This window comes from Podarcis gaigeae, assembly GCF_964106915.1.
Source record: "Podarcis gaigeae genome assembly, chromosome: 17".
Lineage (NCBI taxonomy): Eukaryota > Metazoa > Chordata > Lepidosauria > Squamata > Lacertidae > Podarcis > Podarcis gaigeae.
Window position 1 is genome coordinate 3,887,198 of NC_139694.1, and position 14,657 is coordinate 3,901,854.

The 14,657-nt window shown below is 45.4% G+C and overlaps 1 protein-coding gene across 1 annotated transcript; it reads left to right on the forward strand.

Moving 5' to 3' along the window:
- The first annotated feature begins 3,129 nt into the window (after nt 1-3,129).
- On the forward strand, nt 3,130-12,887 carry LOC310835149 (transcription factor HES-7.1-like). The gene is made up of 4 exons (XM_083719938.1): nt 3,130-5,912; nt 7,167-7,268; nt 10,068-10,146; nt 12,301-12,887. Exons 1-4 carry the CDS (start codon nt 5,799-5,801, stop codon nt 12,597-12,599), a joined length of 594 nt encoding a protein of 197 aa, XP_083576064.1. The 5' UTR covers nt 3,130-5,798; the 3' UTR covers nt 12,600-12,887.
- Nucleotides 12,888-14,657: the final 1,770 nt, after the last annotated feature.

The window sequence follows — 14,657 nt, forward strand, 5'->3', positions numbered from 1 at the left end:
TTTGTTTACGTCCTTGTACACTGCCTCTTTTGATTAAAACAAGGGAGTTTTAATCTAATGAGACCTGTGGGTATATGGCGGTGTACAAATTTAATAAATAATATAATGCAGCCACTGTAGTGCACCCACTGGCTTTTAACTAAAGAAAAATCTGAATTCATCAGTTCCTCAGCTTTCGAATACAACTTCAAAAATAAATGAAAGTCTTGCTTCAGCTTCAGCTTCTGAGCAAAGGGGAGATCCCAGTGTCAGACTAGGACCAGGGTTTCAAATCCCTACCTCACAGGGTTGTTGTGAGCATTCAGTGAGGAGGTGGAGAACCACCTTGAGCTCCTCGGACGAAAGACACAATGCAGTGTGCTAGTTCTTGAGTTTCGCAGAGACCTCAGGCTGGATGTTAAACAGAAATGCTGCACAGTGGCGTAGCGTGGGTTGTCAGCACCCGGGGCAAGGCAAGTAATTTGCGCCCCCTAACCCGTGGATTTGCGCCCCCTAACCCTAACCCACAGACGTTGCGCCCGGTGCGGCCAGCCCCCCCTGCACCCCCACGCTACGCCACTGAATGGTGGTGCAAAGATATTGCTGCTAAAGGGATGTTTGCAATCCTGACAGCTTTAAGATGGTGGTTCGGCGAGAACCGAAAGTAGTTTATTGCCAGGGAAAAGGTTTTTCTGTTTGCATGGAGGCAGCTAGGACAATAAAGCAAGGCACCCCTCTCCCCTTGGAGAGATGAAAGCCAGCGGTCACTCGGAGCTCCCTCTCTAGCACAAGTCAGAACTTGATCGTCATGCCTAGAGCAGTATCTTAAAATTGAATTAAAAGCCCATGAATCTAGGAAGTGTATCTTTCGGTTAAGAGACGAAGAAACACTACCGATTTGCATGTCCTCAAACTGCTGGCCAAAGGTTTCTCAGAATTTGGGCCACTCACCTGTTGCCTGCTTTACAGGATGTTCGAGAAGGAATAGAATTGTTCCACCTAAAATTGGTTCTCTCCCCCCCCCCCCATTAGAAAATAACAGGGCAGCTTCTTCTCATATTTATCACAGCCGAATTATAGCCCCCAGGATGTTGTCATGGCAACCATCCGAAGGCAGCAGGGGGAGTTCAGGAGATGGGGTCAGAAACATGGGTTGGCAAAAGGGAGGGGAGGTTTGTTGGCAGCGCGGCGAAAATATGACTGCAGAGGAGTTGAAGAAGAGCACAAAGCAATTCAGGAGGAGAAAATGAAGAGGACCAAAGTAGATAGCTTTCCCCCCTTCTAAGGCTATCTTTTAAAAACCAGCTTCATCCCACTGGGTTTCATTCAATGTAGCACAAAGCAAAACATTTCTCTTTCTGTGCACAGCAAAGCATTCTCCACCCACTAAATCTGTTTTGGGGGTTCCTCCAATGCTCTGGAGAAGATTTGGGGATGGCACAGCAGTGACGTAGCGTGGGTTGTCAGCACCCGGGGCAAGGCAAGTAATTTGCGCCCCCTAACCCGTGGATTTGCGCCCCCTCACCCTAACCCCCAGATGTTGCGCCCAGTGCAGCCAGCCCCCCTGCACCCCCCACGCTACGCCACTGTGGCACAGGGTTGAAAGCTGCTGAGAAATCAAGCAATCAGCAGCAGGGTTGCATTCCCCATGGCACTCTCCTGAAGAAGACCATTCAGGGCAACAAATGCCAATTCTGTCCCAAAATGGCCCAAAATTAGACTAAAATGGGACAGCTTGGTCAGTTTCCTCCAAGAGCACCTGCAGCTAGACCCCAAAACAGGTGTTGTAGTTGTCAATCCATCTGCCTCCATTTCCATTTTTTAATGTCCATCTGCTTTCATGGAAGTGTTAGCACAGTGCAGACCCTCCATGTGTCCCTATTTTTCAGGGATAGTCCCAGATTTACAGAAGCCATCCTCGTTTCTGATTTGATCTCAGAACGTCCCACTTTTCCTTAAGGTATGCCTATTTTCATCAGAGAAATGCTGGAGGGTAGGATAGGACACCCCTATTTTCATCAGAGGGTATGGTGTTTTGTGACCCCTGAGCCAAGGAGGTAAGTAACTATACAAGCTTTAGAAGACATCTGACGAGAGCCCTGTACAGGGAAGTTTTCAAATATTTAATGATTTATTTTGTTTTGTTATATGTACTGGAACCCACCCAGACTGGATGGGGTAACCCAGTCAGATGGGTGGAGTATAAATATATTATTATGATTATTGTTTATTAGATAGAACGTCCCTTTTTTTTAACCTAAGAAATGTTGGAGGGTATAACAATGGAGTTTAGCTTTGACTGGATTGTGCTGTGTGTGTGTCGGTGTGTATTTTCATACCTAAAACGTAATCCCAGGAGCACCAAATGCTCTGTTATTATCATTATCCTGTGATCACCACTCCAAGAACATAATTGAGCCACAAACAGATTTTGGTGAGTATCCAAGTGCCACTGAAACGGTTGTAGAGCATCATCTGCTGGGTATAATGGAGAAGACATTCATTCCTGCTAACCACCATTCTTCCTTTGCCTCTTGAGGGTGCTTTTTAAAACATTGTGTTCATAGGTACAAGAGTCTCCCTTCTGTTCTGCTCACATTAACTACCTCTAATCAGTTGCGTCTAAAGAATAGCAAGACCTCCTGTGGCAGGAGACAAAAGAGGGAATCTGTTGTGGTCAGGTTACTAACAGAGAAGCCAATATAGAAAAGCAAATTACATCTTGAATGAATGCTTTGTGCAGCAGGTGGAGAACAGCTTTCAGCAACGGGTCCTATGGGAAACGGAAATTCTTGGTATGAAAACTGAGAGTATACAAGAACGTCCCTGTTTTCATCTATGAAATGTTGGAGCGTACGGAGCTTACTCTGGCGATATTATTATTTTCCCCCCAGCATGAATGTCTAGACCTCAGTAAAAGCAGTATTTTATTTTTTTAAGAAAAAACAAAAAAAATTCCTTCCAGTAGCACCTTAAAGACCAACTAAGTTAGTTCTTGGTATGAGCTTTCGTGTGCATGCACACTTCTTCAGATACACGAAGAAGCTCATACCAAGAACTAACTTAGTTGGTCTTTAAGGTGCTACTGGAAGGAATTTTTTTTGTTTTGACTATGGCAAACCAACACTATCTGTAACTTATTTTTTTAAGGAATACGAAGCAGGCATTCCAACCCAGTTCCTGACAATATGTTCTTTTCAACTCTTATCAACATAAGCACATCCACGGTGAGATTAAATACTACCTAACAACCAGAATGCTACGAACATGAGTTTGACCAAACTGCGGGAGGCAGTGGAAGACAGGAGTGCCTGGCGTGCTCTGGTCCAGGGGGTCACAAAGAGTCGGACACGACGAAACAGCTAAACAACAACAACAACAAACAACAACCAGAACAACGCTTGCTGGTGGCACCTTTGCAACCAGGGAGCCAGTGTGGCGTAATGGTTAAGGTGTGGGACTAGGACCTGGGAGACCAGAGTTCGAATCCCCTCAGCCATGAAGCTCACTTGGTGACCTTGGGCTAGTCACAATCTCTTAGCCTAACCTATCTTTCACTCCAGAGTTCCAGAAAGACATTCTACTTCATTCTACTTCATTGACTATGCAAAAGCCTTTGACTGTCAACCACAGCAAACTATGGCAAGTTCTTAAAGAAATGGGAGTGCCTGATCACCTCATCTGTCTCCTGAGAAATCTCTATGTGGGAAATCTTTTAATGAGGGTGAAAGAGGAGAGCGCAAAATATGGTCTGAAGCTCAACATCAAAAAATTGAAGATCATGGCCACTGGTCCCATCACCTCCTGGCAAATAGAAGGGGAAGAAATGGAGGCAGTGAGAGATTTTACTTTCTTGGGCTCCATAATCACTGCAGATAGTGACAGCAGTCACAAAATTAAAAGACACCTGCTTCTTAGGAGAAAAGCAATGACAAACCTAGACAGCATCTTAAAAAGCAGAGACATCACCTTGCCAACAAAAGTCTGTATAGTTAAAGCCATGGTTTTCCCGGTAGTGATGTATGGAAGTGAGAGCTGGACCATAAAGAAGGCTGATCACCGAAGAATGGATGCTTTTGAATTATGGTGCTGGAAGAGACTTTTGAGAGTCCCATGGACTGCAAGAAGAGCAAACCTCTCCATTCTGAAGGAAATCAGCCCTGAGTGCTCACTGGAAGGACAGATCCTGAAGCTGAGGCTCCAAGACTTGGGCCACCTCATGAGAAGAGAAGACTCCCTGGAAAAGACCCTGATGTTGGGAAAGATGGAGGGCAGAAGGAGAAGGGGATGACAGAGGATGAGATGGTTGGACAGTGTTCTCGAAGCTACCAGTATGAGTTTGACCAAACTGCGGGACGCAGTGGAAGACAGGAATGCCTGGCATGCTCTGGTCCAGGGGGCCATGAAGAGTCGGACATGACTAAACGACTAAACAACAACAACAAAACAACAATCTTTCACTCTATTCAGCTCATTGAAATACACATACACACAATGCCTGTGGCAGCAACTGCCTTCTGAAGGTTCCTCGGGCTGAAGGTTTGGCAGCCCTGGTGAAACCAACCACTCCCTGGTGGCAAACAGTGTCTCCTTCTCCCCTCACAGTTCTTCCTCTGGAAACAGCTCCCTTCTGAAGGCTGCTAGGGCTGGAGGATGGGGCAAGGCAAGTGAGGAAAGCCATTACCTATCTGCTGACCAACAGTGGACTCTCTCCCCTCACAGTTCTTCCTCTGGAAACAGCTCAGAACCTCACTGTTTTACCAAAGATTTCACATGCACAGTGCAAACACACACATGCCCAGAACACGCATTACAGATTAAATGTGAAGCTCAAATCTTTTTGAATTTTGCATATTAGAGCTTTATAGGGATGTTGAATAACACCATAGCCATGAATCATGAAAGAGAAGAATTTGATTGCTCCCGCTATCTCTCTGCCTCCATTTTATGTCTAGCTGATCCTTTGTCTTCAACATTATCCTGAGCATTCGATGATAGCTCCTTGTACTGAAACCGGACCAAAGGCTGATCCGGCCCAGAATGCTCTTTTCTCAAAGTCAGCAGCTCTTTTAAGTTCTCAGCCAACAAACCCTGCAAGCCTGTGGCTGGTGAGAGATCTGTGCATGCAATGGCATCCTGGATCATTCTAGAAAACATATAACTTATGTTTTGCTTGTCTTGGCCTAGTTCTGTCTGTACCGCCGGCTACTTAGGAAAAGAATGGGGTGATGACACATTCTTCTGCTGCCTATTCCTTTCACAAAGAACCCGGTTTGAGAGGTGGAGGCTGCCTCACATTGCCCCGGCAACCCTGCAAAGCTAAGTGGAGGGTCTGATTGTTCTGCCTGAGCAGAGTTGTGTTGGTATTTCAAAGTCTCCCTCTCACCCCAAGTGCAGCTGCCAACACACACACCACCCAGCAAAACACACATCTACCTTCTGTTGCCCTCATTTCCATCTCAATAGCTTCCTCTCCTCTGGCCCAGTCTCTATTCACCCTCTTCATGCTTCTTATTCCCCCACCCTGTCCCGAAAGGAGCAGCTGGCCGGCCTGAAATGAAATCCCCTTTTAAAATTCCCTCCCAGCTCTCTTCTGGGCAGTTCATTGGAGTGCAGGCTGGCCTCCTAGAGACCATCACACTCCTCCCTTCAGAAAGACAAATAGGCTTCTGTAGCTGTTCATTGGCTGCCTCTGCTGAGGGCAAAGAGGAGCGAGTAAATAGGATTTGCAGACAATGTGACAGCTGTGCTGCGGATGTCCTATAAATTAAAGGGAGGGCAGAAGGAGGGAAATTTGAAAATATTCTCAGAGAGACAAGATGAGCCTGGAGGCGGCAGATAGCAAAGCTTCATGGACGACGACAGGGGCACCCAGGGGATGCAGCTGGAAGAAACCACACCTGGAACAGCCAAAACGTCTGGTCTACAAAAAGGTACATGCAAAAGGAAAGAGAGTGAGAGAGAAGCTGTGTTGGCAAAGGTCTGGAGGTGGGTTAAGTATGGGCCGACGTGGTTGTAAGGAAGGCAGAGACGGAGACAGACAGAACTGAGCAACAGGTGCAGTTCTGCAGGATATTCACTGCAATCCCCACTGAAATGAACAGTTGAGAAAGAGCGAGGCTGTGATCTTGTGCATCTCCCATTTACTTCAGGGGGGGTTACTTGGGGAAGCCAAGTGTGGTGTAGTGGTTAAGAGCGGTAGTCTCGTAATCCTGGGGAACCGGGTTTGCGTCTCTGCTCCTCCACATGCAGCTGCTGGGTGACCTTGGGCCAGTCACACTTCCTTGAAGTCTCTCAGCCCCACTCACCTCACAGAGTGTTCGTTGTGGGGGAGGAAGGGAAAGGAGAATGTTAGCCGCTTTGAGACTCCTTAAAGGGAGTGAAAGGCGGGATATCAAATCCAAACTCTTCTTCTTCTTCTTCCCACCCAACTGCGTACCCATGTTAATTAGTGAGAGGGGATTTGGGATGTGATATACAGTGAAATGAAAAAAGAATTCAAATATACATTCCCAAAGAAATGAGAGGCTTTTTTATTAGGGATAATAGGAGATGAATTGAGAAAATAAGACTGCAAATTATTCTTGTATGCCACGACTGCCGCAAGGATTCTTGTGGCCCAAAAGTGGAAATCCCAAGAGTTACCAGCCCTAATGGAGTGGCAGACGAAATTATTCGAGTATACTGAATTGGCAAAAATGAGTTATAAAACTTGAGACCAAAAAGTGGCAAAGTTTGAAGAGGAGTGGAGTAAATTTGTTGTGTATATACGAAATAACTGTAGAAGTTTAAAAACTGTAGCAGGGCTAACATAAATCTTCTGATGTGTATAGAATGTAATTAAGAATCTGCAGGAATGGATGTAAATTGGGAAAACCGAAGCAGGGAAGGAGGGAAGTCTGGGCACGAAATTGCGCAGGGTGAATAAGAAGATAAAAAAGGTTGAATGTTAAAGTTTAACTTTAATTTTGTTTTGTTTTTGAAAATCAATAAAAAAGTAATAAAAAATTAGTGAGAGGGGATATTATTTGGATTTTCTGATTCAGGCCCTTCAGTGTTTTGGGCCAGCTTTGGTCAACTGCTCCCCCTGTTCCCCAGTTCTTCTCTTTCGCCTTTTGTCCTTGCCCAGCGCGACAAACAGCTTCCTAGTCAATTCCTCTAGTGATGCAGGAATTCTTCATCTGCAGATCATCAAACCGCTAATGGAGAAGAAGCGAAGGAATCGAATTGCCCAGTCTCTCAACCAACTGAAGGCTCTCTTACTAGGTGGCACCAGCCCAGGTAACAAGGTAAGGAGCCACGTTTGGTGTCTCCCCATAACCCATAATAACACATCCCACTGGGGATGAGAGGGCATTCACCATCAAGCTTCTGTATGTATCTAACGTGATAAGCTTCAACTTTTTACTTTATTATTATTTGTTGAATTTGTATGCCGCTCTATACCCGCATGTCTCAGGGCTATTGCAACATAAAATTAGAAGATAAAAACACAAAATTCATAATAAAACAAACAACACAATAACCCTCCTCCCCAACACATTTAAAAAGGGCATCGGATGTCAATCAGCCAAAGGTCTGGCTAAAGAGGAACGTTTTTGCCTGGAGCCTAAAGGTGTATAATGAAGGTACCTGGCAAACCTCCCTGGGGAGAGCATTTCACAAACAGGGAGCCACTGCAGAAAAGGCCCCGTTCTCGTGCTGCCACCCTCTGGACCTCTCATGGAGGAGGCACACATTGAAGGCAGAGACAGGCATTGAAGGTGTCTCCACCCCCATCGTTCAGCCCCAACACTGAGGTCCAGCGCTGAGGGCCTTCTGGCGGTTCCCTCATTGCGAGAAGTGAGGTTACAGGGAACCAGACAGAGGGCCTTCTCGGTAGTGGCGCCCACCCTGTGGAACGCCCTCCCTTCAGATGTGAAGGAAATAAGCAGCTATCCTATCTTTAAAAGACATCCGAAGGCAGCCCTGTTCAGGGAAGTTTTTAATATCTAATACTGTACTGTTTTTAACACTTGATTGGGAACTGCCCAGAGTGGCTGGGGAAACTCAGCCAGATGGGCGAGGTATAAATAAATTATTATTATTATTATTATTATTATTATTATTATTATTATTATGGCCTCAGAAGGCGATCTCAGGGTCTGGGTAGGTTCATATGGGAAGAGGCAGTCCTTGAAGTGTTGCAGTCCTGAGCTGTTTAAGGCTTTATAGGTCAAAACCAGTACAGTGGTACCTTGGTTCTCAAACTTAATCTTTTCCGGAAGTCCGTTCCAAAACCAAAGCGTTCCAAAACCAAGGCGTGCTTCCTCATACAAAGTAATGCAAAGCGGATTAATCCATTCCAGACTTTTAAAAACAACCCCTAAAATAGCAACTTAACATGAATTTTACTAACGAGGCCATTGATCCATAAAATGAAAGCAATAATCAATGTGTTGTACTATAAAATAAGCCAGTATTGTAGATGATAAAAATTTAAAGTAATTGTTTTTCTTACCTGCACTGTCATTGTCTGGATGGGGGCTTTTAACCATTTCTGCCGTCACACAATCAATCAGCAGCTGAACTGGGTTCCACACAGTCCCAAAAACAAATTAACCGAGAAAGCCTCAAAAAAAAACAAAAACGCAAAATAAATAGCAAAAACAAAAGTGCCAAACTTAATCTGTCAAACGGACTTCCGGAATGTTTGAAAACCAAGGCGCAGCTTCTGATTGGTGCAGGCGCCCCAGAAACAATAGCTGACAGCCACATCGGACTTTCGGCTTCCGAAAAACGTTTGGAAACCAGAAGACTTACTTCTGGGTTTTCGGTGTTTGGGAACCAAGGCGTTTGAGAACCAAGGCATTTGAGAACCAAGGAACCACTGTACTTTAAATTGGGCCCAGAAACTAATTGGTAGCCAGTGCAGTCGGACCAGGATCGGTGTAATATGCTCAAACCATCTTGCTCCGGTGAGCAACCTGGCCGCTGAATTCTGCACTAGCTGAAGTTTCCGAACAGTCTTCAGTGGCGGAATAAACTTGTTTCTTCATACAGTGGTGCCTCGCAAGACGAAATTAATCCGTTCCGCAAGTCTCTTCGTCTTGCGGTTTTTTCGTCTTGCAAAGCACGGCTATTAGCGGCTTAGCGGCTATTAACGGCTTAGCGGCTTTAAGAAAAAGGAAACAAATTCGCAAGAACTCGCAAGACGTTTTGTCTTGCGAAGCAAGCCCATAGGGAAATTCGTCTTGCGGAACGACTCAAAAAACGGAAAACTCTTTCGTCTTGCGCATTTTTCGTCTTGCGAGGTACCACTGTATTCTCTCCCTCTTTCTCTCAGGATCCTTGAGAAGTATAGTTGTGTAAGCCGAGCTTAAAGATATAAGGGAGAATTCTTAGCACTCTCATCAAACTGCAAAGTATTCTTTTAGGGAAGCCAGGAGAGTTAAATTGGTATGACACTGAAAGAGGTTTGTGGTGCAGATATAGGTTCCTCCTATTTCTTCCTGCCAGCAGCACCTAGACAAAAGGATCTTTCTTTCCTTTTTGTATTCTGAAGACAATCAATCCCACTGGGTAACATGCTGGATATCAGTGCAGCGAAATGCAAAACCCAAAGGCTCACAATTTGAAGCTTGGACTATAGGACACACTCTACCAGCGTTCAAATGACAGTTTGGGAGAAATGTTCCAGTAAAAAAAAATGCAATATGAGTTGCAAGAAAATAGTCTTGTTTCATTCACTTTTGAGACACCACACTAGAAAACTTACATTGAACTACCTTCAAAAAACCTTCAGAACTGTAGTTTCATGGGGTGTGCTGAGAATGTTTTAAATCAGATATCCCTGCCTTCTTATTAGGAATTACCATTCCCATGATGCTTCTGTAGGGGACTGTGAAATTTAAAGTGATTTCAATCTGAGACGCAGATGTCCCTCCAAGTTCAGAGAATAATAGTTTATTCGAATTACCAGCTCTCTTTGTCCAATTGAGAGTAGTTCCTGCCCATGCCAAATCCTCTTCTTTCTCCTCTTGCGATGCCCGCTTCTGCCCGGTTCTAAACCGGTCTCCAGTTATCCTCTTTTTTTCCCTTCCCAAAAGCCTCTTCCTAATTCTCGCATGGACAAGGCAGCTCTTCTAGAAATGACTGTGCAGCGGATTCAAACATTGCAGCTAGCAGGTGAGTTGTGGGTGGGAATGGCTTATTGCAATGTACCATAGTGAAGATGGATAACATGGAGCGGGTTGGGTGTGATGGTTAGGGTGGAGACCAGGAGTGGATCTACACATAGGGGAAAAAACGCTATAAATAAGTAAGAAATTAAATCGTGATAACAAAAGGGAAAAAAGATATTTTTTGGCTCCCCAGCGCCATCTGGTGTTGCATGTTTGTAACACATTCAACACACTTTTTTTGACTAATGTAGCTGAGTCCCAGTGTTCAAATCCCCACTCAGATATGCAGCTCACTGGGTCACCTTGGGCCAGTCACCATCTCTCAGCCTAACCTGCCTCATAGAATTGAGGGAGAGTCATGAATGCCACTTTGAGTTCATTGGAAGAAAGGTGGAATAGAAATGCCGTAATTATAATTATAACAATAAAAACAAATGAAGTGCCTCAGAGAGTCGCTTAAGTCACTTGCACAGAATGGACTGAGTTCACTAGGCACATATTACAAAATGTTATCTGGATTGCAGGTGGGCCTGCCAGGAGGTAAATGGAGCAGGATTCAGCTCCTAGATCATTACAGCCTATAATCAAAATTGTGTGAATTTCGCTTAAAAGAATTAAAAGTCTGCAGCCAAGCAAGCTGAATTCTGCAGCCTGTATAAATGACGTGAATGGGCAAATCTGCATAATTTCTCTCATTCGGCTCTGTTAAGCTATGCAAGACCAAGGGAAATCTTCAGTCATCCTCTCTGGTTTCTGATACTTCCGCTGGCATTGCCCACATACTTTCATTCAGCCTTTCATCCGTAAGGTCAGGAAGTCGCTGCAAACCAAGACCCAAGGGTACGTACCCAAAGGCAAGATTAGAAGATCAGAAGGGACTGGACAGAGGAGGAATGGCGGAGACTGCCTCCCCAGCCTGAACCTTTCAGAGAAGAGGAAGGCAGTATAGATTTACAACAGTGGTTTGCGGGAGGTCATAGCTCAGAGGCAGAAGAGGGGAGAAGCTGGGAAACAATGGGAGAAGAGGAGAAGGCAGAGCCAAAGCAGCTGGCTGACATGTTATCACTAGAAAGCATTCCAGAACCCCCTTCTCCCAGAACCCGGTGAGCATTGAAAGTAGAAGAGCAAAGGGCTCAGAGGCAAATGACTCTAAGCGGCCACCATCAGGTGGGTGGTGCTGTTGACAACTGAGGAGAGAAGGGGGTGGAGATTACTTGGAGTAACACCATTACTCCAAGAGGTTGCATTTCTAAGCCGCTCTCTGTGAATGTTGAATAAAATACATTGGTAAGAACTCTCCTTCTCTGTCTATTCCTGGCAGCCTACCGTAGGGGGATCAGATTCCCTGATGCCTGACAGAAGGGCTTTTTCTCCTTCACTTTTACACTGTGAATCACTGACATACTCACCTCCCAACTGATTGCTGATTTAATGATCAGTTTTGCCCCATCTCCATACCTTAGGCAGGCTGGCTGCTGTTTTCATTGTTTAAGGTGTCACTTGTATCCATTTGAAATTGAATTGGGGGTTAGGCAAAAGCATGGAGGATAAGGCTGTCAACGACTAGTCACGATGGCTCTGTATGCACTACCTCCTGAACCAGAGGCACCTGCCTCTGAATACCAGCTGCTGGGGGCCGTGAGCAAGAGTGTGAAAACAGACCAGTGGTGTAGCATGGGTTGCCAGCACCGCTGGGGCTGTGTGGAGTAGGCTGGGTGGAAGGCAGGGAAACGGACGGAGTACACAATGCACATCCAACTGCCTAATGCTATCCGCGTCACCCAGGAGGTCGCAGCCACAGAGATAAGAAAAAACGAGATGTTCCATTGTCTGGAAAGGTCAGTTCCTGGTTCGCATAGAGAATACGTTTTTAATGGAGCCTAGTGATGGAAGGGTACAGCTGCGTTGAAGCAGCACTAGGTGTTGAAATTTTGCGCCCCCTAACAATTTTGCGCCTAGGGCAACCACCCTTGAGCCCCCCTGAACAGAGAAGGGCTATGCGTCTGATCCAACAAGGCTCTTTTATGTTAGAAGAAATCACACAGCTTATACCCCAGGCCCCTTTCTCCTCATGACATGCAGATGCATACATTTGATGGATGCTTGAGTTGCTTCTCTCCTTTCATCTCTCCTTTGTATCTTCTTTTTCTCCCCACAGTGGCAGAGGACAAGGGCTTTCATACAGGATACTCCTACTGTGCCTCTCTTGTCCAAGACTTCCTCATTTCAGAGACACAGCGGTATTTGAATGCTTCCAGTCAGTCAAGCTCTTCATCCAGACGCCCCTCTGGGACTTCACTGGCAATTTTTCCACCAGCATCTAAGCTGGGAAAGGTCTCCAGCTGGAGTGAAAAGTGCCTGCCTTCCCCTGGCTTTAGACGTTTTGAAAGGTCTGTCCCTTCTGGGATCCTGAACAGAACAGGGTCCCAGGTATTCTGGAGACCCTGGTCTACTTGAACCTCTTTTAACCTATATATAAGGAAAGGAGGGCAGAAAGAATCCTGTGAGTACTGGAGCCTCTAATTTATTCGGCTTTGGGAAAATACTTTCAGGAATTTTTGTGTGCCTGTGAAGCTCCATGGAGGAAAGTATTTGTGCCCTTGTCTTATGATCCATTTCCTGCTGTGTACATAAGTTTTTTCCCGTGCTGCTTTCTATGGTTCTACATTGCACTGTCCTTGGTGTTGTTCACGTGTATTAAATATAAAAGCTTGAAGAATTATTCGTAAATAAATGCTTCAAAAATACAGAATGATGTACGGATTTTCATTAACTATATAGTTTGGCCTTCTCCTAAGTGGGTCAAATGTGCCCTAAATAACTGAAACTGCAAGAATGTCATCTTTTTGGGGAGGAGCTTTGTGGTGTGGCATTGATATGGAAGAACACCAATGCCTTACCAATCGTCTGCACTTCATTTGCAACTGGAATATAGTGTTTGCTTTCCACCATCGAGCCCAGAAAACGTTCAAGTTCCCAATATGTATCTTCCACACAGAGGGATACAAAAGTTTGGACAAGCCAGTGATTGCAGAGGGCAGAATAACAGCAGATATGAAGCACTTGTGCTTCCTGTTTTGTCTGAATCCATGTTACACCCAGTGCTATTTTTAAGGCAGTATCTACCCCAGTTAACTGCCATTCCTTCTCCTGCTAGGAACCATTGAAACTGCAGTTTTGCGAAAAATTATCAGGCCCCCCCCGCCCCACCCGTTATGTACTGAGTTGAATAGGATCCAAAATGCAGCAGTCTGATTGGTCCTAGAACAATAGGATTCAGAATGCAGCAGTCTGATTGGTCCTAGAACAATACAGCAGTATGATTGGTCCGCAGGAGCCACCTAATCCAGCTCCAGGTGGAAGTGAATCCACAACCTGATTGGCCTACAGGAGAATCCCGGAATTAGCCAATCACATGGGGCCCACTGTGTAAATAATTTATATAAAGCAGATATTGTGGGGGAACTTCCATTCCTCCTCACCACTATGAGCGGAATAAAGAGCATGAAATCCACTCTCTACTCCAAGTATATTTTACCCCCCCCCCCCCAAAAAAGAAAACACTACGACTCCCAGGATTCTCGGGGGGGACACCACACCCTGTTAAACTGTGTGATAGGAATTTTGAGGTCTTAGATATATGATAATATTCATAACTGCACGTACATAGATCAGCACAGGAAGACCGACCTGAAGCCATTTTGATTCGTAAACTGAGCCAATGTTTTCTCTGCAAGGTCAAAGTGGAAAAGCCTCCCCATTGTCTCTTTCCTCACAAATCCTGTCTTAAGGGCACATTTAAGATATGAACAGGGTGTGAGCCTGTGACCTGGCCCAGGAACTAAGTATTTATCACTACAAAAGAATGGCCAGGCTCCCAGGCAATCCAATCAAGCAACCTGCCAGACAAGAGATAAACGACAACAGGAGAAAAACAACATTCAAATTTCTGTTTTAGACCGCCTTTTCTGTGATGTAGGTGTGATGTATCTGAGGGGTGGTCTTAGGTTACACCCCTTCTATGATGTATGTATGATGTTTCTGGGGGGGGTCTTGATCTACAGGGTGGGAATTTCAAAAGTCTGTATAAGGTCTTGCATGCGGTTGTTCTGGGTTCCTCCTCCTTTCCTGTGGGTGAGGAGAGCACCCTGTTGCAACAGATCAATAAAGATCAAGCTTACTAGCTGCTTTGCTTCCCAATATTCTCTGGTTGGCCTCTGTTATTCTCTCCTACCAATAGGGAACCTAGGTAAGGACTCTATATGGGCTCTTGGGTACCCCATAAGGGAAAAGGGCAATTTTTGTTTACAACAGATACACTGAGGGGAAGGAGACCCTCCAAGATCCTGGCTCACCAGCCAGACATGTATTTCCCCCAAGCAACAGGCTTGAAGAAGTGGACTGGTGGTCTGGATCTATTAGAACACAATGGCTGCCTCCCAGTCCAGCTCCCTTTGCAGCGGAGGACTAAGGGGAGGCGAGCTGGGAAGCGAGCGGAAGCCACCTGGCCTAGAG